The 27997-nt window shown below is 49.3% G+C and overlaps 1 protein-coding gene across 1 annotated transcript in view; it reads left to right on the forward strand.

Moving 5' to 3' along the window:
- nudt14 (nudix (nucleoside diphosphate linked moiety X)-type motif 14) overlaps positions 1-26805 on the forward strand; it is a 249592-nt gene extending 222787 nt beyond the window's left edge. The window contains exons 5-6 of the mRNA XM_070879687.1: positions 23231-23400; positions 26675-26805. Of these exons, the coding sequence (XP_070735788.1) occupies positions 23231-23372 (142 nt within the window). The 3' untranslated portion in view covers positions 23373-23400; positions 26675-26805. The remainder of the gene's footprint in view (positions 1-23230; positions 23401-26674) is intronic.
- The last annotated feature ends 1192 nt before the right edge of the window (positions 26806-27997 follow it).

Below are 27997 nucleotides of genomic sequence, written 5' to 3' on the forward strand. Positions count from 1 at the left end.
ATTACACTTACATCTGCACTACCAACAACTGGGATAAGTTCATCGGTGTAGGTGAGCAGCTTTGCCTGAACCGGGACCAACTTGGATCGTTCAGCTTGATTGTCCCACAGCCTCTCAAAGGCTTCTTGATTCATTACTGACTGGCTCGCCCCCGTGTCCACTTCCATGAAGACTGGAACGCCATCTATCTCGACTTCCATCCTCAACGGGGAACATTCTGTGGTGCAGGTAAACATGCCATACACCTCATCGTGGGGCTGAGCTGCCTCTCTGCCTATCATTTCATAATCCGCGCTGGATTCATGGCCATCTGCAGATTCTTCATCAACACAGTGAGTCATATTTCTCTTACACATTCGCTGGAGGTGGCCCTTTGTGCTGCAGCCTTTACACACATAATCTTTAAAATGGCATTGGTGAGTCCTGTGATTCCCTCCACAACGCCAGCATGGAGCTATTCAATTAGCCCCCCTCGGCGGACTCTGAGTTAAGGGACTCAGGGGCCTGTTCTCTCTTCCCTGAGAGGATTCGCGCTCTACAATCCAGCTCCTGAACGGCGCCACTCTGTGCACAGTACCTGCCGGATTTGAGTCCTGAGGGTGAGACATCTGCCTGGAGCCTCAGGTCGAGGTCATAGAAACATAGAAACATAGAAACATAGAAAATAGGTGCAGGAGCAGGCCATTCAGCCCTTCTAGCCTGCACCACCATTCAATGAGTTCATGGCTGAACATGAAACTTCAGTACTCCCTTCCTGCTTTCTCGCCATAACCCTTGATCCCCCGAGTAGTAAGGACTTCATCTAACTCCCTTTTGAATATATTTAGTGAATTGGCCTCAACTACTTTCTGTGGGAGAGAATTCCACAGGTTCACCACTCTCTGGGTGAAGAAGTTTCTCCTCATCTCGGTCCTAAATGGCTTACCCCTTATCCTCAGACTGTGACCCCTGGTTCTGGACTTCCCCAACATTGGGAACATTCTTCCTGCATCTAACCTGTCTAACCCCGTCAGAATTTTAAACGTTTCTATGAGGTCCCCTCTCATTCTTCTGAACTCCAGTGAATACAAGCCCAGTTGATCCAGTCTTTCTTGATAGGTCAGTCCCGCCATCCCGGGAATCAGTCTGGTGAATCTTCGCTGCACTCCCTCAATAACAAGAATGTCCTTCCTCAAGTTAGGAGACCAAAACTGTACACAATACTCCAGGTGTGGCCTCACCAAGGCCCTGTACAACTGTAGCAACACCTCCCTGCCCCTGTATTCAAATCCCCTCGCTATGAAGGCCAACATGTCATTTGCTTTCTTAACCGCCTGCTGTACCTGCATGCTAACCTTCAATGACTGATGTACCATGACACCCAGGTCTCGTTGCACCTTCCCTTTTCCTAATCTGTCACCATTCAGATAATAGTCTGTCTCTCTGTTTTTACCACCAAAGTGGATAACCTCACATTTATCCACATTATACTTCATCTGCCATGCATTTGCCCACTCACCTAACCTATCCAAGTCACTCTGCAGCCTCATAGCATCCTCTTTGCAGCTCACACTGCCACCCAACTTAGTGTCATCCGCAAATTTGGAGATACTGCATTTAATCCCCTCGTCTAAATCATTAATGTACAATGTAAACAGCTGGGGCCCCAGCACAGAACCTTGCGGCACCCCACTAGTCACTGCCTGCCATTCTGAAAAGTACCCGTTTACTCCTACTCTTTGCTTCCTGTATGACAACCAGTTCTCAATCCACGTCAGCACACTACCCCCAATCCCATGTGCTTTAACTTTGCACATTAATCTCTTGTGTGGGACCTTGTCGAAAGCCTTCTGAAAGTCCAAATATACCACATCAACTGGTTCTCCTTTGTCCACTTTACTGGAAACATCCTCAAAAAATTCCAGAAGATTTGTCAAGCATGATTTCCCTTTCACAAATCCATGCTGACTTGGACCTATCATGTCACCATTTTCCAGATGCACTGCTATGACATCCTTAATAATTGATTCCATCATTTTACCCACTACTGAGGTCAGGCTGACCGGTCTATAATTCCCTGTTTTCTCTCTCCCTCCTTTTTTAAAAAGTGGGGTTACATTGGCTATCCTCCACTCAATAGGAACTGATCCAGAGTCAATGGAATGTTGGAAAATGACTGTCAATGCATCCGCTATTTCCAAGGCCACCTCCTTAAGTACTCTAGGATGCAGTCCATCAGGCCCTGGGGATTTATCGGCCTTCAATCCCATCAATTTCCCCAACACAATTTCCCGACTAATAAAGATTTCCCTCAGTTCCCCCTCCTTACTAGACCCTCTGACCACTTTTATATCCGGAAGGTTGTTTGTATCCTCCTTCGTGAATACCGAACCAAAGTACTTGTTCAATTGGTCTGCCATTTCTTTGTTCCCCGTTATGACTTCCCCTGATTCTGACTGCAGGGGACCTACGTTTGTCTTTACTAACCTTTTTCTCTTTACATACCTATAGAAACTTTTGCAATCCACCTTAATGTTCCCTGCAAGCTTCTTCTCGTACTCCATTTTCCCTGCCCTAATCAAACCCTTTGTCCTCCTCTGCTGAGTTCTAAATTTCTCCCAGTCCCCAGGTTCGCTGCTATTTCTGGCCAATTTGTATGCCACTTCCTTGGCTTTAATACTATCCCTGATTTCCCTAGATAGCCACGGTTGAGCCACCTTCCCTTTTTTATTTTTACGCCAGACAGGAATGTACAATTGTTGTAATTCATCCATGCGGTCTCTAAATGTCTGCCATTGCCCATCCACAGTCAACCCCCTAAGTATCATTCGCCAATCTATCCTAGCCAACTCACGCCTCATACCTTCAAAGTTACCCTACTTTAAGTTCTGGACCATGGTCTCTGAATTTACTGTTTCATTCTCCATCCTAATGCAGAATTCCACCATATTATGGTCACTCTTCCCCAAGGGGCCTCGCACAATGAGATTGCTAATTAATCCCCTCTCATTACACAACACCCAGTCTAAGATGGCCTCCCCCCTAGTTGGTTCCTCAACATATTGGTCTAGAAAACCATCCCTTATGCACTCCAGGAAATCCTCCTCCACCGTATTGCTTCCAGTTTGGCTAGCCCAATCTATGTGCATATTAAAGTCACCCATTATAACTGCTACACCTTTATTGCATGCACCCCTAATTTCCTGTTTGATGCCCTCCCCAACATCACTACTACTGTTTGGAGGTCTGTACACAACTCCTACTAACGTTTTTTGCCCTTTGGTGTTCTGCAGCTCTACCCATATAGATTCCACATCATCCAAGCTAATGTCTTTCCTAACTATTGCATTAATCTCCTCTGTAACCAACAATGCTACCCCACCTCCTTTTCCTTTTATTCTATCCTTCCTGAATGTTGAATACCCCTGAATGTTGAGTTCCCATGACTGGCTCACAGAGATGACCTTCTGCAGTGTGACTGTGGTATCCGCCAACAGTAGCTGATGAAGAAGGCCCTCATGCCCAATTCCAATGACAAAAATGTCCTGCAGCGCTTCGTTGAGGTGGGTGCCGAACTCGCCTGGTGCCACCAGCCTCCTGAGGTCTGCGACGTATTTCGCAATTTCCTGGCCTTCGGGCCGTTGGTGATTGTACAACCAGTGTCTGGCTGTGAGGATGTTCTCCTTGGGCTTGAGTTGTTCTTGGATCAGGGTTACGAGCTCCTCGTACGTCTTGGTCGTTGTCTTCGGTGGTGCCAGCAAGTCCCTGACGAGGCCATAGATGGTGGGACCACAACTGGTTAGCAGGATAGTTCTGCGCTTATCAGTCAGTGTGGCCGGATTGTCTCCTGCCAGGTTGTTTGCTGTGAAGAAATGGTCCAGCCTCTCCACAAAGGTGTCCCAATCATCACCATCGGCGAACTGCTGCAACGTACCAAGGGTAGCCATTTTCATGTGAAAATCCGTAATCTCGTCGCCAATTGTTATGTCCTTGGATGCTCTGATAATGACTCCACGAGGCAATGTATTGCACTTGAACTGTGGTGACCTTAGTCCTGTATTGATAACTCCAGAGTGAGGATCACACCTGGTGGCCTGCCTTTTATACTAGGCCAGGCACACCTGTACAGGTAACCTACAAGTCTCCCACTGTAGTGCCCTCTGGTGGCACACCTTGTGATAGTACCAACAGTAGCCATGTAGGATACATGAAAGAATCAATCCAGTGAATCTACGCTGCAATCCCTCCAAGGCCAATATATCCTTCCTAAGGTGTGGTGCCCATAACTCCAGGTGTGGTCTAACCAGGGCTTTGTACAGCTGCCGCATAACTTCTGACCCCCTGTACTCGAGTAATCTAGACAAATTTATCCAGTTGCTGTTTCAATGGGCAGCACGCTCACCTCTGAATCAAAGTTGTGGGTTCAAGTCTAACTCCAGAGACTTGAACACAAAAATCCCATGTACTGAGGGAGCGCTGCACTGTAGGAGGGGCAGTACTGAGGGAGTGCCGCACTGTCAGAGGGGCAGTACTGAGGGAGCGCTGCACTGTCGGAGAGGCAGTACTGAGGGAGCGCTGCACTGGCGGAGGGGCAGTACTGAGGGAGTGCTGCAATGTCGGAGGGGCAGTACTGAGGGAGCGCCGCACTGCAGGAGAGGCAGTACTGAGGGAGTGCTGCACTGTCGGAGTGGCAGTACTGAGGGAGCATTGCACTGTCGGAGGAGCAGTACTGAGGGAGTGCTGCACTGTCGGAGGGGCAGCACTGAGGGAGCAGTTGGACAAATCAAATTGGTCAGGGTAGCCTTGAGGAAGAGTTCATAGAATGCAGAAGGGATTGGTTCCTTGAGCAGTGTGTAACAGAACCAACCAGCGGGCAGGCTATCTTGGATCTGGTCATGTGTAATGTGACAGGATTAATAAACAATCTCTTAGTAAATGGTCCCCTCGGCATGATCATAGCATGATTGAATTTCAATTTCAGATGGAGGGTGAGAAAGTTGGATCTCTAACCAGCGTACTAAGCTTAAATAAAGGAGACTATGAAGTTTGAGGGCAGAGTTGGCTAAAGTGGACTGAGGAAATAGATTAAAGTGTAGGACGGTTGATGAACAGTGGCGTACATTTAAGGAGATATTTCATAACTGTCAAGAAAAATATATTCCAGTGAGGAGGAAAGGATGTAAGAGGAAAGATAGCCATCCGTGGCGAACCAAAGAAATAAAGGACGGTATCCAATTAAAAACAAAGGCATACAAAGTTGCCAAAACTAGTGGGAGGACAGAAGATTGGGAAGCTTTTAAAAGCCAGCAAAGAATGACTAAAAAAATGATTAAGAAAGGGAAGATAGACTATGAAAGTAAATGAGGGTGGGCAAAAAGTTGACAGATGGAGTATAATGTTGGAAAGTGTGAGGTCATGCACTTTGGCAGAAAAAAAATCAAAGAGCAAGTTATTATTTAAATGGAGAAAGATTGCAAAGTGCTACAGTACAGCGGGACCTGGGGGTACTTGTGCAATAAACACAAAAGGATAGTATGCAGGTACAGCAAGTGATCAGGAAGGCAAATGGTATCTTGGCCTTTATTGCAAAGGGGATGGAGTATAAAAGCAGGGAAGTCTTGCTACAGTTGTACAGGGTATTGGTGAGGCCACACCTGGAATACTGCATGCAGTTTTGGTTTCCATATTTACAAAAGGATATACTTGCTTTGGAGGCAGTTCAGAGAAGGTTCACTAGGTTGATTCTGGGGATGAGGGGGTTGACTTATGAGGAAAGGTTGAGTAGGTTGGGCCTCTACTCATTGGAATTCAGAAGATTGAGAGGTGATCTTATCGAAACCTATAAGATTATGAGGGGGCTTGACAAGGTGGATGCAGGGAGGATGTTTCCGCTAATGGGGGAGACTAGAACTAGAGGGCATGATCTTAGAATAAGGGGCTGCCCATTTAAAACACAGATGAGGAGAAATTTCTTCTCTCAGAGAGTTGTAAATCTGTGGAATTTGCTGCCTCAGAGAGCTGTGAAAGCTGGGACATTGTATAAATTTAAGACAGAAATAGACAGTTTCTTAAACGATAAGGGGATAAAGGGTTATGGGGAGCGAGCGGGGAAGTGGAGCTGAGTCCATGATCGGATCAGCCATGATCTTATTGAATGGTGGAGCAGGCTCGAGGGGCCGTATGGCTTACTCCTGCTCCTATTTCTTATGTTCTTATGTTCTTAGACAGCAAGAGTTTCTGCAGATATACAAAAAGGACAAAAGTGTCTCGCGGAACTGTTGGTCCCTGAGAGGACGAGACCGGGGAATTAGTTTTGGGGAACATGGAGATGGCAGAAACTCTGAACAAATATTTGTATCAGTCTTTACGGTAGAGGACACAAACAATATCCCAACAGTCAAGGGACTATCGGGGGGAGGAACTTAACACAATCACAACCACTAAGGAGGTGGTACTCAGTAAGATAATGGGAGTAAAGGCAGATAAATCCCTTGGACCTGATGGCTTGCACCTAGAGTCTTAAGAGAAGTAGCGGCAGGGATAGTGGATGCATTGGTTGTAATTTACCAAAATTCCCTGGATTCTGGGGAGGTCCCAGCAGATTGGAAAACTGCAAATGTAACACCCCTATTTAAAAAAGGAGGCAGACAAAAAGCAGAAAACTATAGACCAGTTAGCCTAACATCTGTGGTTGGGAAAATGTTGGAGTCCATTATTAAAGAAGCAGTAGCAGGACATTTGGAAAAGCATAATTCGGTCAGACAGAGTCACCATGGATTTATGAAGGGGAAGTCATGTTTGATAAATTTGCTGGAGTTCTTTGAGGATGTAACGAGCAGGGTGGATAAAGGGGAACCAGTGGATGTGGTGTATTTGGATTTCCAGAAGGCATTTGACAAGCTGCCACATAAAAGGTTACTGCACAAGATAAAAGTTCTCAGGGTTGGGGGTAATATATTAGCACGGCTAAAGGATTGGCTAACTAACAGAGAACAGAGAGTCAGGATAAATGGTTCATTCTCTGGTTGGCAACCAGTAACTAGTGAGGTGCTGCAGGGATCAGTGCTGGGACCCCAACTATTTACAATCTATATTAACGACTTGGAAGAAGGTACTGAGTGTAATGTAGCCAAGTTTGCTGACGATACAAAGATGGGAGGAAAAGCAATATGTGAGGAGGACACAAAAAATCTGCAAAAGAACATAGACAGGTTAAGTGAGTGGGCAAAAATTTGGCAGATGGAGTATAATGTTGGAAAGTGTGAGGTCATGCACTTTGGCAGAAAAAAAATCAAAGAGCAAGTTATTATTTAAATGGAGAAAGATTGCAAAGTGCTGCAGTACAGCGGGACCTGGGGGTACTTGTGCAATAAACACAAAAGGATAGTATGCAGGTACAGCAAGTGATCAGGAAGGCAAATGGTATCTTGGCCTTTATTGCAAAGGGGATGGAGTATAAAAGCAGGGAAGTCTTGCAACAGTTATACAGGGTATTGGTGAGGCCACACTTGGAATACTGCATGCAGTTTTGGTTTCCATATTTACGAAAGGATATACTTGCTTTGGAGGCAGTTCAGAGAAGATTCACTAGGTTGGTTCTAGAGATGAGGGGGTTCAACTATGAGGAAAGGTTGAGGAGGTTGGGCCTCTACTCATTGGAATTCAGAAGATTGAGAGGTGATCTTATCGAAACCTATAAGATTATGAGGCTTGACAAGGTGGATGCAGAGAGGATGTTTCCACTGATGGGGGAGACTAGAACTAGAGGGCATGATCTTAGAATAAGGGGCCGCCCATTTAAAACTGAAATGGGGAGGAATTTCTTCTCTGAGAGTTGTGAATCTGTGGAATTTGCTGACTCAGAGAGCTGTGAAAGCTGGGACATTGAATAAATTTAAGACAGAGACAGACAGTTTCTTAACCGATAAGGGATAAGGGGAGCGGGCGGGGAAGTGGAGCTGAGTCCATGATCAGATCGGCCATGATTGTTTCTGGCCAATTTGACCCGAAACACCCTACTCCCCTCTTTGGCTGTGACCGTGCCAGCGAGCCATTTGGGACCCTGTCCATAATTGAGCACAAACACAGGATCATTGATCTCAATATCGCATGACAAATTTGCGCGATCATGGTTTCGATAAGATCACCTCTCAATCTTCTGAATTCCAATGAGTAGAGGTCCAACCTCCTCATCCTTTGTTGCTGCCGCTTGCCCTCCACGTGATCATGAAGATAAGGATGGACAAGAGAGAGCCTTGTTTTAAGCGCCCTTTTCATGAGCAGCTCGGCTGGGGGAATCCTGGTGAGGGAGTGGGGTGTAGTGCGGTAGCTGAGCAGAACTCGTGACAGTCGGGTCTGCAGGGAGCCTTCCGACACATGTTAAGCTTTACTTGATGGTCTGAACTACCCGTTCTGCCTGGCCGTTGGATGCGGGCTTAAACGCGGCAGATGTGCCGTGTTTGATCCCGTTGCCGGTCATGAATTCCTTGAATTCAGCACTGATGAAGCACGGCCCATTGTCACAGACTAGGACATCAGGCAAGCCGTGCGTAGCAAACATGGCTCGTAGGCTTTCAATGGTGGCCGTGGACGTGCTTACTGACATTATTGCACGTTCAATCATTAGTAAGACAAAGGTCCTACACCAGCCTGTCCTCGCCACACAGCACTGCCCCCCAGACATCAAGATCCACGGCGTGGCCCTGGACACTGTGGACCACTTCCCATATCTCGGGAGCCTCCTATCAACAAGAGCAGGCATTGACGACGAGATCCAACACCGCCTCCAGTGTGCCAGTGCAGCCTTCGGTTGCCTGAGGAAAAGAGTGTTTGAAGATCAGTCCCTCAAAACTGTCACCAAGCTCATGGTCTACAGGGCTGTAGTAATACCCGCCCTCCTGTATGGCTCAGAGACATGGACCATGTACAGTAGACACTTCAAGTCGCTGGAGAAATACCACTAGCCATGTCTCCTCAAGATTCTACAAATCCCCTGGGAGGACAGACGCACAAACATTAGCGTCCTCATCCAGGCCAACATCCCCAGCATTGAAGCACTGACCACACTTGATCAGCTCCGCTGGGCAGGCCACATTGCTCGCATGCCAGACACGAGACTCCCAACCAAGCGCTCTACTCGGAACAAGCCCACGGCAAACGAGCCAAAGGCGGGCAGAGGAAACGTTTCAAGGACACCCTCAAAGCCTCCCTGATAAAGTGCAACATCCCCACCGACACCTGGGAGTCCCTGGCCAAAGACCGCCCTAAGTGGAGGAAGAGCATCGGGAGGGCGCTGAGCACCTCGAGTCTCGTCGCCGAGAGCATGCAGAAATCAAACGCAGGCAGCGGAAGGAGTGTGCGGCAAACCTGTCCCACCCACCCCTTCCCTCAACCACTGTCTGTCCCACCTGTGACAGGGACTGTGGTTCTTGTATTGGACTGTTCAGCCACCTAAGAACTCATGCTAAGAGTGGAAGCAAGTCTTCCTCGATTCCGAGAGACTGCCCATGATGATGATGATGACATTCAATCCATTTTGAGTAAGTGTCCACGACAACCAAAAGCATTTTGCCTAGAACTGGGCCCGCATAGTCTGCATGGATTTGCGATCACGGTTTGGAGGGCCACGACCACAAACTTGCCTCTCTGGGTGCATTGCTCAGCTGAGAGCAAGTGTTGCACTGGCGCACGCATGATTCTAAATCTGAGTGGATGCCGGGCCACCACACATGGGATCTGACTCTGGCTTTTGTCATTACTATGCTGGGTGGGTGCTGTGTAGTTCACATATAAATGTGTCTCTGCCTTTCTTGGGCAAAACCACGTGATTGCCCCACAATAGATAGTCCGCCTGCAGGGACAACTTGTCTTTGCATCTGTGGAACGGCTTAATCACCTCCTGCATCTCCGCTGGGGCACCGGACCAGCTCCCATGGAGGACACAGTTTTTTTACCAAGGACAGTAAAGGATCCTGGCTGGTCCAGGTCCTGCTCTGGCGGGCCGTAATGGGGGACTTCTCGTTCTCGAATGCCTCCATGACCATGACCATGAGCAAGTCCCCGGGGGTGGGCAATGGCAACCGACTGAGAGCATCTGCGCAGTTCTCTGTGCCTGGTCTGTGGCAGATTACATAGTTGTATGTCGACAGCGTGAGCGCCCATCTTTGGATGCGGGCAGAGGCATTGGTGTTAATCCCTTTGTTCTCCGAGAACAGCGATGTGAGTGGCTTGTGGTCAGTTTCAAGCTCAAACTTGAGGCCAAGTAATTACTGGTGCATTTTTTTTACTCCGTAGACGCACGCCAGAGCCTCTTTTTCAATCATGCTATAGGCCCTTTTGGCCTTGGATAAACTCCTGGACGCATAAGCGACCGGTTGCAAAATCCCCGATTCATTTGCCTGTTGTAACACATACCCGATCCCGATGATGACGTATCACAAGCTCACACTAATCGTTTACAAGGGTTGTATAAGACAAGCAGTTTATTAGAACACAACAGATTTCTGGCTTTCTTAAAGGCAGCCTCTTGTGAATTCCCCCATACCCAGTCGTCTCCCTTGCGTAGTAGCGCATGTAGGGGTTCTAGCAGGGTGCTTAACCCAGGTAGGAAATTACTGAAACAGTTAAGGAGTCCCAGGAACGACGCAGCTCCGTCACGTTCTGTGGTCGTGGCGTGTACTTGATGGCCTCCGTCTTGGCGTCGCTGGGTCTGATGCCGTCTGCCGCGATTCTCCTTCCCAAGAACTCGACGTCCTGTGTCAGGAAAACACACTTCGAGCGTTTCAACCTGAGCCCCACGCGATCCAACTGACTAAGAACCTCCTCCAGACTCTTCAAGTGTTCGATGGTGTCCCGACCTGTAACCAATATGTTGTCCTGGAAGACCACTGTGCAAGGAACCGACTTTAGCAGGCTCTCCATGTTCCGCTGGAAGATCGCCGCGACCGACCAAATCCCGAACGGGCACCGGTTGTAGATAAACAGACCTTTGTGCTTGTTGATGCAGGTGAGGCCTTTCGAAGACTCCTCCAGCTCCTGCATCATGTAGGCCAAGGTCAGGTCCAGCTTGGTGAACGTCTTCCCTCCAGTCAGGGTTCCAAATAGGTCGTCTGCCTTGGTCCTACAGCGAAAAACGTTACTTTATAGTCCCCACAAATTCTAACCGTACCATCCTCCTTGAGTACAGGGACAGTCGGACTGGCCCAGTCATTGAATTCCACCGGCGCGATGATGCCTTCACGTTGCAGCCTGTCCAGCTCAATTTCCACTTTTTCATGCATCATGTACAATACCGCTCGAGCCTTGTGGTGGATGGGTCGCGTACCGGGAACCAAATGGATCTGCACTTTCACCCCCGAGAATCTTCCAGTGTCTGGCTCGAATAACGATGGGAACTTGCTCAGAACTTCGGTACACGAGGCGTCATCGACAGACGAAAGCGCTCGAATATCGTCCCAGTTCCAGCAGATTTTTCCCAGGCAGCTTCTGCCAGACAAAGTGGGGCCATCCCCTGGCACAATCCACAGCGGGAGTTTGTGTACTGCTCCGTCATAGGAGACATTGACTTCTGCACTGCCAATTACAGGGATCAGTTCCTTGGTGTAAGTCCTTAGTTTGGTGTGGATGGGGCTGAGCTTGGGCCTGTGTGCCTTTTTGCCCCACAGCCTGTCGAAGGCCTTTTTACTCATTATGGACTGACCTGCCCCTGTGTCTGGTTCCATAGATATTGGAATACCAGTCAGTTCAACGTTCAACATTATTGGTGGACATTTCGTAGTGAACGTGTGTACCCCGTACACTTCTGCCTCCTCAGTACGAGTCTCCAATTCAGCCTGATCCACTGTAGATCGATCTTCCTCTGCAACGCGGTAGTTTGCAGGGTTTGCAGCTTGGCTGCACATTCATTGGAGGTGCCCCATTGTTCTGCAACCATTGCTTGCATAGTGCTTAAAGCGGCATTGATGGGGCCGATGATCACCTCCGCAGGGTGTTAACTGCCTCACATTAACGATTGATGGCAGACTCTGGGTTATCTGAGGTCGGGCCACAGCAGCCGGCGTGTACATTTTGCTTTATACATTTCTGCTCGAGACCGACGTTACTTTGTGCACAGTACTGGCCGAAACGTCTTTATTCTGCGAAATCTGCTTGGATGTTGTCGCTGGTGGACTTAAAAGCCTGGGCTATCGTTATGGCTTTACTTAGATTCGGAGTTTCTACAGTCAACAGTTTGCGAAGGATTGTCTCATGGCCGATGCCCAGTACAAAAAAGTCTCTGAGCATTTGTTCTAGGAATCCCCCAAATTCACAATGTCCTGCGTGGCACCTTAGTTCGGCAACGTTGCTCGCCACTTCCTGGCCCTCCGATTGGTTGACACGTGCAGAACTGTTATCTCGCCATCAAAATGCTTTCCTTAGGATTTAGGTGCTCCCGGACCATTGTATACAATTCTTCGTAGGATTTTTCTGTTGGTTTTGCCGGGGCCAGGAGATTCTTCATAAGGCCATAGGTTGTTGTCCCACAGACAGATGGGAGGATCGGCATTCGTTTGGTGGTGTTCTCGTCCCCTTCCAGCTCATTGGCCACAAAGTATTGGTCAAATCTCTCCACGAAGGCCTCCCAATCGTCCTTTTTGAGAACTTCTCCAGGATGCCGACTGTTCTTTGCATTTTTGTATGGTTGTTCGTTACCTTGTCGCCAATTGATACACTCATAATAAAGGGTGAGACTGAGTACTGTGTGCAATGAGCAAGTGTGACCTTAGCTCCTTTAATAAGATTCCAGAGTGCAGGTACCTCGTGGGTGGCCTGCTTATATACTGTGCTCCCAAGGGATGCTGGGATCCCTTGGGACTCCAACAGGTGGGCCCTCTGGTGGTCAGGTGTCATGCAGGTTACAAAGGGTTAAATACATAACAGTATTAAATGGCGGAGCAGGCTTGAGGGGCCGTATAGCCTACTCCTGCTCCTATTTCTTATGTTCTTATGCACTGTCGGAGGGGCAGTACTGAGGAAGCACCGCACTGTCAGAGGAGCAATACGAGGGAGGGCCGCACTGTCGGAGGGGCAGTACTGAGGGAGTGCTGCACTGTCGGAGGGACAGTACTGAGGGAGTGCTGCGATGTCTGAGGGGCAGTACTGAGGGAGTGCCGCACTGTCAGAGGGGCGGTACTGAGGGAGTGCCACAATGTCGAGGGGCAGTACTGAGGGAGCGCTGCACGTTTGGAGGGGCAGTACTGAGGGAGCGCTGCATTGTCGGAGCGGCAGTACCGAGGGAGTGCTGCACCGTCAGAGGGGCAGTACTGAGGGAGCACTGCACTGTCGGAGGGGATGTACTGAGGGAAAGCTGCATTGTCGGAGGGGCAGTATTGAGGAAGAGCCGCATTGTCGGAGGGGCTGTATTGAGGGAGTGCTGCACTGTCGGAGGGGCAGTACTGAGGGAGAGCTGCACTGTTGGAGGGGCATTATTGAGGGAGTGCTGCACTGTCGGAGGGGCTGTGTTGAGGAAGAGCCGCACTGTCAGAGGGGCAGTACTGAGAGAGCTCTGCACTGTCAGAGGGGCAGTACTGAGGGAGCTCTGCACTGTCGGAGGGGCAGTACCGAGGGAGTGCCGCACTGTCGGAGGGGCAGTACTGAGGGAGCTCTGCACTGTCAGAGGGGCAGTACTGAGGGAGCTCTGCACTGTCGGAGGGGCAGTACTGAGGGAGTGCCGCACTGTTGGAGGGGCAGTACTGAGGGAGAGCTGCACTGTTGGAGGGGCAGTATTGAGGGAGTGCTGCACTGTCGGAGGGGCAGTATTGAGGAAGAGCCGCATTGTCGGAGGGGCAGTACTGAGGGAGAGCCGCACTGTCGGAGGGGCAGTACTGAGGGAGCTCTGCAATGTCGGAGGTGCCGCCGTCCGGATGAGATGTTAAACCGAGGCCCACACTGCTCTCTCAGGTGGATGTAAAAGATTCCACGGCCACCATTGGAGGAAGAGCAGGGGAGTTCTCCCCAGTGTGGTGGGCCACTATTTATCCCTCAACCAACATCACTAAAACCTTGCTGCTTGTGGGAGCTTGTTGTGCGCAAATTGGCTGCTGCGTTTCCCACATTACAACGATGAGTACATTCCAAAAAGTACTTCATTGGTTGTGAAGCGCTGTGGGACTTCCTGAGCTGATGAGAGGCGCTATAGAAATTCAAGTTCTTCCTGTCTTTTTTGGAGGAGCAAAGGAGACTGGCGCGGTGAGTCTGTACCCTGAGTCTGGGGCAGGTCCTTGCTGCTCTCCAGGGTTGAGCATGGAATGCTGTAACTGGTGCCGAGACTTTCAATCACTGAGGACGGTGTGAGCTCTCCAGGTAAAGCTGCACCACATCAATCGGCTACAGCAAATATCTTCCTTAAACCCTCGCCAGGTAATTCCTCAAATAATCCCAAACAGTCCAAGCATTTCCTATTCCCGCCCATTGCCATTGAAGCTCCGATAAACGCTGCCTTTAAAAACACACCTGTTTGCATTTTTTTGCAGCAAACATTTCCTTACTTCAAAGTCACAGATTGAGCACCATCTATTTTGAGATCACCTGTTCCATTATTTTACATACCAGATAGATTCCAGCCTGTAACTCACTCCCGGGTATCTGTTATTCTATATATAAACCCCGAACCCCTCGATTAGATTCCAGCCTGTAACTCACTCCCGGGTATCTGTTATTCTATATATAAACCCCGAACCCCTCGATTAGATTCCAGCCTGTAACTCACTCCCGGGTATCAGTTATTCTATATATAAACCCCCGAACCCCTCGATTAGATTCCAGCCTGTAACTCACTCCCGGGTATCTGTTATTCTATACATAAACCCCGAACCCCTCGATTAGATTCCAGCCTGTAACTCACTCCCGGGTATCAGTTATTCTATATATAAACCCCCGAACCCCTCGATTAGATTCCAGCCTGTAACTCACTCTCGGGTATCTGTTATTCTATATATAAACCCCGAACCCCTCGATTAGATTCCAGCCTGTAACTCACCCCCGGGTATCTGTTATTCTATATATAAACCCCGAACCCCTCGATTAGATTCCAGCCTGTAACTCACTCCCGGGTATCAGTTATTCTATATATAAACCCCCCGAACCCCTCGATTAGATTCCAGCCTGTAACTCACTCTCGGGTATCTGTTATTCTATATATAAACCCTCCCCCGAACCCCTCGATTAGATCCCAGCCTGTAACTCACTCTCGGGTATCTGTTATTCTATATATAAACCCCCGAACTCCTCGATTAGATCCCAGCCTGTAACTCACTCTCGGGTATCTGTTATTCTATATATAAACCCCCGAACTCCTCGATTAGATCCCAGCCTGTAACTCACTCCCGGGTAATATGTCCTTACTATACAGTATAAATGCACACGAGGCCCATACTAGAGAGAAGGTCACTCTGTGACCAGTAACCTTTATTAGCCAGCACTGAAGTGGAGAGGATGGGTGGAGTTCCCCTTTTATACCTGAAAGTCCAGGTTAGGAGTGTCTCCTACAAGTTCACCACCTAGTGGTCAATGTTCTCACGGTGTGCAACTTCGGTCAGTTTATACATGGGTTACAATGACAGTTAAATACATGACATCACCCCCCCCCCCCCCCCCAAGGCTTATTGGGATCACAGGTTGAGTCTCTGGTGGTTTACGCTCCCTTGTAGAGCGCCTGAGTTGGGGCTCCGGTTGTTGGGCGCTGGCCTGAGTCTCAGGCTTGTCCGGATTGCCCACAGTGACTGGGCTCTCCTCCCTTTGGTTCCGGTGTTCGGTCACCTGTGGTGGAGTAAACTCTACATCGTGTTCTTCCTCTGCTTCTTCTATGGGGTTGCTGAACCTCCTTTTAGTTTGATCCACGTGTTTGCGGCAGATTTGTCCATTGGTAAGTTTAACCACTAGAATCCTATTCCCCTCTTTGGTAATCACAGTGCCTGCGAGCCATTTAGGCCCTGCAGCATAGTTGAGGACAAAGACAGGGTCATTGACATCAATACATCGCGCCCTCGCATTCCTGTCATGGTAGTCATATTGTGACTGGCGCCTGCTCTCAACAATTTCTTTCATGGTGGGGTGTATAAGGGATAACCTGGTTTTGAGCATCCTTTTCATTAGCAGCTCTGCGGGTAGAACCCCTGTGAGCGAGTGTGGTCGGGATCTATTGGCCAACAGGAGGCGTGATAAGCGGCTTTGTAGGGAACCCCCTTGGATTCTGAGCATCCCCTGTTTGATTATCTGCACTGCTCGTTCCACCTGGCCGTTTGAGGCCGGCTTGAATGGTGCCGTTCTGACATGGTTGATACCATTTCCTGCCATGAAGTCCTGGAATTCAATGCTTGTAAAGCACAAGCCATTGTCGCTGACCAAGACGTCAGGTAGACCATGGGCGGCGAACATTGCCCGTAGACTTTCTACCGTGGCAGAGGATGTGCTTGAATTGAGAATGTCACACTCGATTCATTTGGAATAGGTGCCTACTACAACCAAAAACATTTTCCCCATGAAAGGACCTGCATAGTCCACATGGATGCGTGACCATGGCTTGGCGGGCCAGGACCAGGGGCTAAGGGGGGCCTCCCTGGGTGCATTGCCCAGCTGGGCACACGTGTTGCACCTGCGAACACAAAGTTCCAGGTCTGCATCTATCCCTGGCCACCAAACGTGTGACCTGGCAATTGCCTTCATCATGACAATGCCCGGGTGCTCATTGTGGAGTTCTCTGATGAACATCTCTCTGCCCATCTGGGGCATGACTACTCGGTTTCCCCATAGTAGGCAATCGGCCTGAATCGAGAGTTCATCCTTGCGCCTGTGAAATAGTTTGAATTCCTCAGGGCATGCCCCGTACGTGGCTGCCCAGTCCCCATTCAGGACACATTTCTTGACTAAAGACAGTAGCGGGTCTCTATTTGTCCAGACTTTAATCTGACGGGCTGTCACGGGTGAGCCTTCGCTTTCGAAAGCTTCAACAGCCATGACCATCTCAACAGCATGCTCGGTTGCCCCCTCGGTGGTGGCTAGTGGGAGCCTGCTGAGTGTATCGGTGCAGATTTCGGTGCCCGGTCTGTGCCGAATTGTGTAGTCATAGGCGGCGAACGTGAGTGCCCACCTCTGTATGCGGGCCGATGCATTTGCATTTATGGTCTTGTTGTCGGCCAAAAGGGACGTTAGGGGTTTGTGATCTGTCTCCAGCTCAAATTTCCTGCCAAACAAGTACTGGTGCATTTTTTTTTACTGCATATACACATGCAAACGCTTCCTTTTCTACCATCCCGTAGCCCCGTTCTGCCTGGGACAGACTCCTGGAGGCATAAGCTACCGGCTGCAACTGACCCTTAGCATTAACATGCTGCAACACAAACCCGACCCCATAGGACGACGCATCGCACGTTAAAACAAGTTTCTTACATGCGTCATATGGCGTTAACAGATTGTTGGAACATAACAAATTGTGTGCTCTATTAAAAGCCCATTCCTGGCTGTCCCCCCAGACCCATTCGTGACCTTTGTGTAGGAGCACTTGTAGCGGCTCTAACAGCGTGCTCAATTTGGGAAGAAAGTTACCAAAATAGTTCGGGAGCCCCAGGAACGAACGCAGCTCCGTCGTATTAGTAGGTCTGGGTGCTCTCTGGATCTCTTCTGTTTTGGACACAGTAGGTCTGATCCCGTCTGCTGCTACCCTCCTCCCCAGAAATTCTACCTCTGGAGCTTAGAAGACGCACTTCGCCTTTTTCAGTTGCAGACCTACCCGGTCCAGTCTACGTAGCACCTCCTCCAGGTTGTGGAGGTGTTCTTCAGTATCGTAACCCGTGATGAGGATGTCGTCTTGAAAAACCACCGTCCTTGGAATCGACTTGAGGAGGCTTTCCATATTCCGTTGAAAGATCGCGGCGGCCGAGCGAATCCCGAACGGACATCTGTTGTACTCAAACAACCCCTTGTGTGTCGTGATGGCGGTCAGCTTCTTCGACTCACTCGCCAGCTCCTGGGTCATGTAAGCTGAGGTCAGGTCCAATTTTGAAAAAAGTTTGCCACCGGATAGCGTCGCAAAGAGGTCCTCCGCTCTCGGTAGCGGATACTGGTCTTGGAGTGACACCCGATTGATCGTGGCCTTGTAATCACCACATATCCTGACTGACCCATCCGCCTTGAGCACCAGCACAATCGGGCTCGCCCAGTCACTGAATTCGACTGGCGAGATGATGCCTTCCCTCAGCAGGCGGTCCAATTCGCCTTCTATCTTTTCCCGCATCACGTACGGCACCACTCTGGCCTTGTGGTGTACTGGCCTGGCGTCCGGGTTTATGTGAATCACTACCTTGGTCCCCATGAAAGTGCCAATTACAGGTTGAAATAGTGAGTCAAATTTGTCCAGGACCTGTGAGCATGATACTCGCTCCACAGAGGAAATTGCATTGACATCGCCCCATTTCCAGTTCATGACAGCAAGCCAACTCCTCCCCAGCAGTGCGGGACCGTCCCCCGGGACAATCCAGAGTGGCAACCTGTTCTCCGAATCTTTGTGGGTCACGACTACCGTGGAGCTGCCTAGCACCGGAATGATCTCCTTTGTATATGTTCGTAGCTGTGCGTCAATTGGCAATAATTTTGGCCTCCTGGCCTTGGATGCCCACAACTTGTCGAACTGTTTGATACTCATCAGGGACTGGCTGGCCCCCGTGTCTCACTCCATTAATACTGGGATGTCATTGAGGAGCACTTTCATCATTATCGGTGGCGTCCTGGTGTATGAACTGTATATGTGCTCCATGTGAACTCGCTGACCTTCAGCTTCCAGCGATTTCCCCCAGTGCCCTCGTAGGGCTTACATCGGGCCCGTCCTCCTCGTACATCAACCTGGCTGCAGGCTTCCTGCACATACGCGCCAAGTGATCGCTGACGTTGCAGTTTCTGCAGGTATGTTGCTGATACCTGCAAGCTCTGGCTGTGTGTTTGCCTCCACACCTCCAACATGAGCCTTTGTTGGAAACAAAAGGTCCATTACCAGTCGATCATCTCTGACTGTCTCTGTAACTGTCCTTAAGCGCACCATTGACAGGTGTTGATGGCCCCATTACTGGCCGCATTGTCCCTTGCGATGGCATGAATCGCTGTTCAGCTAGCCATTGTCTCTGTTGAATTCCCCCCTTTGGGTTCGACTACATGCTCGGGCATGTCCGATTGCCCCTGTCTGCCTGGAGAACTGTGTGCCGCGTTAACAATGTTGACTTCCTGTCCATTTGCTGCACTTAAATCAAGATTTTTGTCGAACATCATTCTGTTCTCTTCCTCCCCTGAAATAAATGTCTGGGCTATCAGAACCGCCATTTCCAAGGTCAAGTCTTTGGTCTCAATCAGTTTCCTGAAAACCCCAGCGTGCCCGATGCCCTCAATAAAAAAGTCTTGCAGCATCTCCGCTCTGCAAGCCTCTGGGAACTTACATAGGCTCACCAGTCGCTGGAGGTCTGCCACGAAGTCTGGAACGCTTTGCCCTTCTCGCCGCCGGTGCGTGTAAAACCGGTGTCTCGCCATGTGCATGCTGCTCACCGGTTTAAAGTGTTCCCCGATCAACTTACTGAGCTCTTCAAAAGTCTTGTCCGCCGGCTTCTCTGGCACTAGAAGGTCCTTCATCAGGGAGTACGGCCTGGATCCGCAAACCGTCAGGAGATGAGCCCTGCGTTTGTCGGCCGAATCCTATCCCAACCATTCCTTAGTGACAAAACTTTGCTGTAGTCTCTCAATAAAATCGTCCCAATCATCACCAACACAATACCTCTCGTCTGTGCTGCTAGTGGCCATGCACACGTGGTTTAAATCCCAGTTTCTCGTCGCCAATAATATGTCCTTACTATACAGTATAAATGCACACGAGGCCCATATTTGAGAGAAGGTCACTCTGTGACCAGTAACCTTTAATAGCCAGCACTGAAGTGAAGGAGGTGGGTGGAGCTTCCCCTTTTATACCTGAAAGTCCAGGTTAGGAGTGTCTCCCACAAGTTCACCACCTAGTGGTCAGTGTTCTCACGGTGTACAACTTAGGTCAGTTCATACATGGGTTACAATAACAGTTGAATACATGACACCGGGGATCTGTTATTCTCTATATAACTCTCCCCCAAACCTCTTGGTTAGATCCCAGCCTGTAACTCACTCCCGGGTATCTGTTATTCTATATATAAACCCCTCGAACCCCTCGATTAGATTCCAGCCTGTAACTCACTCTCGGGGATCTGTTAATCTATATATAAACCCCCCGAACACCTCGATTAGATTCCAGCCTGTAACTCACTCCGGGGATCTGTGATTCTATATATAAACCCCCTGAACCCTTTGATTAGATCCCAGCCTGTAACTCACTCCCGGGGATCTGTGATTCTATATATAAACCCCCCGAACCCCTCGATTGGATCCCAGCCTGTAACTCACTCCCGGGTATCTGTTATTCTATATATAAACTCCCCGAACCCATCGATTAGATCCCAGCCTAAAACTCACTCCCGGGTATCTGTCATTCTATATATAAACCCCCGAACCCCTCGATTAGATCCCAGCCTGTAACTCAGTCCCGGGTATCTGTTATTCTGTATATAAACTCCCCACCCCTGGGCCCCTATTTTATACATACACCTTCCAGGACTGTTATCTAGCAACACAAGTAAGGAGTTAGTTTCACATCATGTCGGCTACTGCTCTGTAACTGATGCCAACCCATACTCCTTCACTGCAGGCTGTCGGGCCATTGTAGGTCAGTTGCCTGCACTATCATGTTGTGCATGTTTTCCAGTTATGAGATTCAGTTGCAAATTGATCCCTGAACCAACTAATACAGCCTCAGGATTATAGCAAGGCAATGGAGGCAGCAACCACACTTAGGGCCTCGGAGTCAGACTGTCGTGGGTTCAAGTCCCACTCCAGAAACTTAAGCACAAACATCTAGGCTGACACTCCAGTGCAGTACTGAGGGAGCGCTGCACTGTTGGAGGGTCAGTACTGAGGGAGTGCTGCACTGTCTGAGGGTCAGTACTGAGGGAGCGCCGCACTGTCGCAGGGGAAGTACTGAGGGAGCACTGCACTGTTGGAGGGTCAGTACTGAGGGAACGCCGCACTGTCGCAGAGGAAGTACTGAGGGAGCACTGCACTGTTGGAGGGTCAGTACTGAGGGAACGCCGCACTGTCGCAGAGGAAGTACTGAGGGAGCACTGCACTGTCGGAGTGGCAGTAATGAGGGAGTGCCGCACTGTCGGAGGGGCAGTACTGAGGGAGCACTGCACTGTCGCAGGGGCAGTACTGAGGGAGCGCCGCACTGTCGGAGGGGCAGTACTGAGGGAGCGCCGCACTATCGGAGGGGCAGTACTGAGGGAGCACTGCACTGTCAGAGGGGCAGTACTGAGGGAGCGCCGCACTGTCGGAGGGGCAGTACTGAGGGAGCGCCGCACTATCGGAGGGGCAGTACTGAGGGAGCACTGCACTGTCAGAGGGGCAGTACTGAGGAAGCGATGCACTGTCAGAGGCGCTGTCTTTCGGATGAGACGTTAAACCGAGACCCCATCTGCCCTCTGAGGTGGACGTAAAAGATCCCACTATTTCGAAGAAGAGCAGGATAGTTCTCCCTGGTGTTTTGGGGCTAATATTTATTCGTTAATCAACAGCACTAAACAAACAAATTATCTGGTCATTATCACATTGCTGTTTGTGGAAGCTTGCTGCGCATAATTTGGCTGCCAGGTTTCCCACATTACAACAGTGACTGTAATTCAAAAGTACTTCTTTATTGTAAAACACTTTGGGACGGCAGATTATGAAATGCGCTATAGAAACGCAATTCTATCTGTCTTTGTTATATCATGTTGAATTGCTGAATAGGATGGCTTCCTGTGAACTCCGTGTTCTTTACACAAAGAACAATTCATGCTTATACCGTCATTCTCAGCACCCACTCCCAGGTCAGGAGCAGCAAGACCCTGCATTTCTATAGCACCTTATTGGTAGGAAAACTTGCCGAGGTGCTACACAGAGGCGTAAACAGACCCCAGGCCAAAGGAGGAGGTGTTCAGAGGGGGTGGGGTCCAAGAGGTGGATTTTAGGGAGAGTCTGGAAGGAGAAGAGAGAGCTGGAAGGATTTTGAGAGGGAATTACAGAGCATGGGGGCTAGGTGACTTGTGCTAATGGTGTGGCGAAGGCAAGGGGAGACGATAAACAGGTCAGAGCTGGGCTAGAAATCCATTGTAGCCAAGGAACGGGCAGTGTTTAGACTAAAAATGGTTAATTAGCACCAGGTGAAGATCGTCTCGACTGCACGCAAAATTCGTGCTCACACCTCAGTAAAATGATTGCAGTCATAAATGTAGTCTAAAGACCCGAGCTCATTGGCATTACACTGAAAAGCTGGACCAATATCAGGGGCAGTCTAATTGCAATCATGATTGCCCCAGGCTTTTTTCACGACTTAAAGGGGGCGGGGGGGGGGGTTCAGTGATGCTGTAGCCCCTCAGTCTCAGCATTGGTGGGTGTGCACCGGCCCCAAGCACAAGCAGAAACAGGGGCAGAAAGATCAGTTACTAACAAAGGGAGAGAGCCCAGAGCTTCTCTGACAAAGCTGTGGGGACGTCGGTGTTCGTGGTGGAGAGAAGACGGGCGGTTCTGTACCCCTAACGGGCAGCACGCCCTCGCCCAAGTGGTCCACACCATGTGGAGGGAGGCCGTGCAGCAAGTCACGGGCAGCGCGGTGGTCCCCAGGACCCACGCACAGTGCAGGAAGAAGTTTAACGACCTCACTCGGGTGGTCAGGGTGAGCAAAGACTTCAACAAATGCTACACACCACCATCTGAACTCAGTGTTCTTTCCACAAAGAACAATTCCTGTTTACACCATCATTCTCAAGCGCCCACTCCCAGGTCAGGTGCAGCAAGATTGTGCATTTCTGCAGCACCTTATTGGTAGGAAAACTTGCCGAGGTGCTTCACAGAGGCGTAAACAGACCCCAGGCCAAAGGAGGAGGTGTTCAGAGGGGGTGGGGTTCAAAGAGGTGGATTTTAGGGTGAGTCTGGAAGGCGAAGAGAGAGCTGGAAGCCCAAAGCACCACACCCCCATGACTCACCCACCAACAATCTCTACCGACCAACACTCACACCCACATCTCACACCTTGGACACAATGACACAATCCAACTGTGGCAGGCACATCACCCAGACACATTGCTCCACACTCATTCACACACTTTCCTTTCTCCTGCAGGCCAAGGTGGCTCCAACAGGAGGGAACAGAAGCGTACAGGCGGGGGACAAACCGACACACACCCACCGTCTGCGCTGGAGAACCGAGTGCTGCAGATTATTGGGCGGCAGGTGGTGAGTGCCGCGGCCACCGGCGAAGTTGACCCCCCCCCCGATTGGGGACAACCAACGGTATGCTCATCCCTACTTCTTCTCACATCTCACTTCCCCCTCACCCCACAAGGGATTCACACTTTACAGCCAACTATGCAGTGCGCATGCATTTCTCCCTTCCTGCCCCCTCCCCTCACCTTAACCCCACCATTGGGTCTTTAAGCTTTCAGACAATGAGCAAACACCTGAGCAACCTGTCCCTGAGGGCACGTAGAGAGCGAGGCGTGAATTGGCTAGAATAGACTGGCAACTGATACTTAGAGGGTTGACGGTGGATAGGCAATAGCAAACATTTATAGATCACATGGATGAACTTCAACAATTGTACATCCCTGTCTGGAGTAAAGATAAAACGGGGAAGGTGGCTCAACCGTGGCTAACAAGGGAAATTAAGGATAGTGTTAAATCCAAGGAAGAGGCATATAAATTGGCCAGAAAAAGCAACAAACCTGAGGACTAGAATTCAGCAGAGGAGGACAAAGGGTTTAATTAAGAGGGGGAAAATAGAGTATGAGAGGAAGCTTGCCGGGAACATACAATCTGACTGCAAAAGCTTCATAGCTAGGGGATTTGAGTATAGGAGCAGGGAGGTCTTACTGCAGTTGTACAGGGCCTTGGTGAGGCCTCACCTGGAATATTGTGTTCAGTTTTGGTCTCCTAATCTGAGGAAGGACATTCTTGCTGTTGAGGGAGTGCAATGAAGGTTCACCAGACTGATTCCCGTAATGGCTGGACGGACATATGAGGAGAGACTGGATCAACTGGGCCTTTATACATTGGAGTTTAGAAGGATGAGAGGGGATCTCATAGAAACATATAAGATTCTGACGGGACGGGACAGGTTAGATGCGGGTAGAATGATCCCGATGTTGGGGAAATCCAGAACCAGGGGATACAGTCTTAGGATAAGGGGTAGGCCATTTAGGACTGAGATGAGGAGAAACTTCTTCACTCAGAGAGTTGTTAACCTGTGGAACTCCCTGCCGCAGAGTTTTGTTGATGCCAGTTCATTGGATATATTAAAGAGGGAGTTAGATATGGCCCTTACGGCTAAAGGGATCAAGGGGTATGGAGAGAAAGCAGGAAAGGGGGACTGAGGGAATGATCAGCCATGATCATATTGAATGGTGGTGCAGGCTCGAAGTGCCAAATGACCTACTCCTGCACCTATTTTCTATGTTTCTATGTTTCTATGTAAGAGGAGGAGGAAGAACACACCGCATCACTGCATGCCTCACCAGCTGGCACTATGCATTTTTTAGAGGCTAGTGTAGTAGTGGGATCAGCACAGCGTGAGGCACCAGGGAAGAGTGGGCTACAGCAAGGCCAGGGGGAAAGGGTAGCTCGGGGGCCAGTTCCCCGGAGGGTGAGTTCAGGCCGTGTTCTGCTGCACAAGACTCAGATGAGGACCTCGATAGAGAGGCGTTTAGAAGGCTGATGACCGTGCACTCGGAGATGATTGGTGCAATGACAAGTGTGCCCAGTACTTCTCAGCAGTGGTAAGGAGCATGGAGGAGTCCACCTCCAACTTGCACAGAGCTCTGCACACACCATGGAGCCCATCATTGCCAATCTGCAAACAGTGACTAGTGGGGTGCCGCAGGGATCAGTGCTGGGGCCTCAACTATTTACAATCTATATTAATGACTTGGATGAAAGGACCGAGTGTAATGTAGCCAAGTTTGCTGATGATACAAAGATGGGTGGGAAAGCAAATTGTGAGGAGGACACAAAAAATCTGCAAAGGAATATCGACAGGCGACGTGAGTGGGCAAACATTTGGCAGATGCAGTATAATGTGGGAAAATGTGAGGTTATCACTTTGGCAGAAAAATTAGAAAAGCAGATTATAATTTAAATGGAGAAAAATTGCAAAGTGCTGCAGTACAGAGGGACCTGGGGGTCCTTGTACATGAAACACAAAAAGTTAGTATGCAGGTACAGCAAGTGATCAGGAAGGCAAATGGAATGTTGGCCTTTATTGCAAGGGGGATAGAGTATAAAAGTAGGGAAGTCCTGCTACAACTGTACAGGGTATTGGTGAGGCCACACCTGGAGTACTGCGTACAGTTTTGGTCTCCGTATTTAAGGAAGGATATACTTCCATTGGAGGCTGTTCAGAGAAGGTTCACTAGGTTGATTCCAGAGATGAGGGGATTGACTTATGAAGATCAGTTGAGTAGGTTGGGCCTATACACATTGGAGTTCAGAAGAATGAGAGGTGAGCTTATTGCAACTTATAAGATTATGAGGGGGCTTGACAAGGTGGATGCAGAGAGGATGTTTCCACTGATGGGGGAGACTAGAACTAGAGGGCATAATCTTAGAATAAGGGGCCGCCCATTTAAAACTGAGATGAGGAGGAATTTCTTCTTTCAGAGGGTTGTAAATCTGTGTCTTGAATATATTTAAGGCAGAGATAGACAGAATTTTTAGTGATAAGGGAATAAAGGGTTATGGGGAGCAGGCGGGGAAGTGGAGCTGAGTCCGTGATCAGATCAGCCATGATCTTATTAAATGGCGGAGCAGGCTTGAGGGGCCGAATGGCCTACTCCTGCTCCTATTTCTTGTGAGACCGTGATGACCCAGACCTGATGGCACACATGATGGGCGATGTCGCAGCTTCCCTTGCAGCACAGGTGGAAGTGACACAACATCTTAGTGCTGCATTGAAAGCTCAGACTGCTCTCGTGCAGTCTCTGCTTAGTGGCATCCAATCTCTGGCAGTCTCAGAGCGTGATGCCACTCAAGCTCTGACTGCTGCCATTGTAGCTGGGTCTGCCACCGTCAACTGGGGCTTTCACGGTGACACAGCAGGCCAGCAACCTGTGCTCCAGCCGATTGGTCGGGATGCTGAGGTGCTGCCCAGGGGGAGTGGCGGTGGCTCAGTGGAGAAGGAACCTGCTGTCCTCTCTCAGGGTGACAGCATTCCTGAGCCCACCACTGCCACTCCGCCATGGCACTTGTCGCTGCCCGTCACCCAGCCAGCCCAGACTGTCGCTGCCCAGCCTGAGGTGGTGCAGTCTACAGCCGGGCCTTCCAGGCCCAGGGCTGGTCAATGGCGTACTGCAAGGCCATCTGTATCTCTGGCCCCGACACTTTGCAGCCTTCCACCAGCCCTGCTGCAGACACAGGGACACACTGCGGAGGAGCACGAGAGTAGGCAAATGCCCAGTAACGAGAGGCACTAAGGCATTGCACAAGGGTGATTAGTTAATAGTATTAATGTTATATGTGTGTAGCTAAATTTATTAATTCTATTTGGAATCTTTTGACGTGTCTCTCATTTCAGCTTTGCGCTGTGATATGGCCTGCAACAGGGATGCTATGATGGGGATCTGGTGGGCAACAGGGATCTAGGGTTTCATTCATTTGAAGCAGAGTCTATTGTAAAAACCATAGAAACATAGAAAATAGGTGCAGGAGTAGGCCATTCGGCCCTTCGAGCCTGCATCACCATTCAATATGATCATGGCTGACCATGCAACTTCAGTACCCCATTCCTGCTTTCTCTCCATACCCCTTGATCCCTTTAGCCATAAGGGCCACATCTAACTCCCTTTTGAATATATCTAATGAACTGGCCTCAACAACTTTCTATGGTTGAGAAGTCCACAGATTCACACCTCTCTGAGTGAAGAAGTTTCTCCTCATCTCAGTCCTAAATGGCTCACCCCTTCTCCTTAGACTGTGTCCCCTGGTTCTGGACTTCCCCAACATCGGGAACATTCCTTCCTGCATCTAACCTGTCCAGTTCAAGAATTTAATATGTTTCTATGAGATCCCCTCTCATTCTTCTTATCGGGCAGTAATGTTAGGGGTTTTGAACTACCCTAATATTAACTGGGATAGAATTAGTTTGAAAGGTATAGAGGGTGCAGAATTCTTAAAATTAATTTTAATTTCATGAGAACTGTTTTAGCCAGTATGTAGCAAGCCAAACAAGAACCCCTTGGGTGACATGTGGCATACAGGGTAGGTTAAAGAAAATAGGGAAGCTTATGACAGATACCGAGGGCGCAATGCTGCAGAAACCCTCGAGGGGTATAGAAAGTGCAGGGGTGCAATTAAAAAGGGAATTAGGAAAACAAAGAGAGAGCGTGAAAACATTTTGGCAAGTAAAATCAAGGAAAACCCAAAGATGTTTTATAAATACAATAAGAACAAGAGGATAACTAAAGAAAGGGCAGGGCCTATTAGAGACCATGAGGGCAACCTGTGTGTGGAGGTGGAAGACGTGTGTATGGTTCTTAATGAATACTTTGCGTCTGTTTTCATAAAGGAGAGGGACGATGCAGATACTGCTATCAGAAAGGAGAAGTGTATAATATTAGATGAAATAAACATAATGAGAGAGGAAGTATTAAGGGGTTTAGCGGCTTTGAAAGTGGATAAATCCCCAGGCCCGGATGAAATGTATCCCAGGCTGTTAAGAGAAGCAGCAGGGGAAATAGCAGAGGCTCTGACCATTATTTTCCAATCCTCTCTGGCTACACGTGTGGTGCCGGAGGACTGGAGGACTGCTAACGTGATACCTCTGTTTAAAAAGGGAGAAAGGGATAGACCGAGTAATTACAGGCCAGTCAGCCTAACCTCAGTGAAAATTATTGGAGAA

The sequence above is a fragment of the Pristiophorus japonicus genome, chromosome 4 (genome assembly GCF_044704955.1).
Source record: "Pristiophorus japonicus isolate sPriJap1 chromosome 4, sPriJap1.hap1, whole genome shotgun sequence".
Classification (NCBI taxonomy): Eukaryota; Metazoa; Chordata; class Chondrichthyes; family Pristiophoridae; genus Pristiophorus; species Pristiophorus japonicus.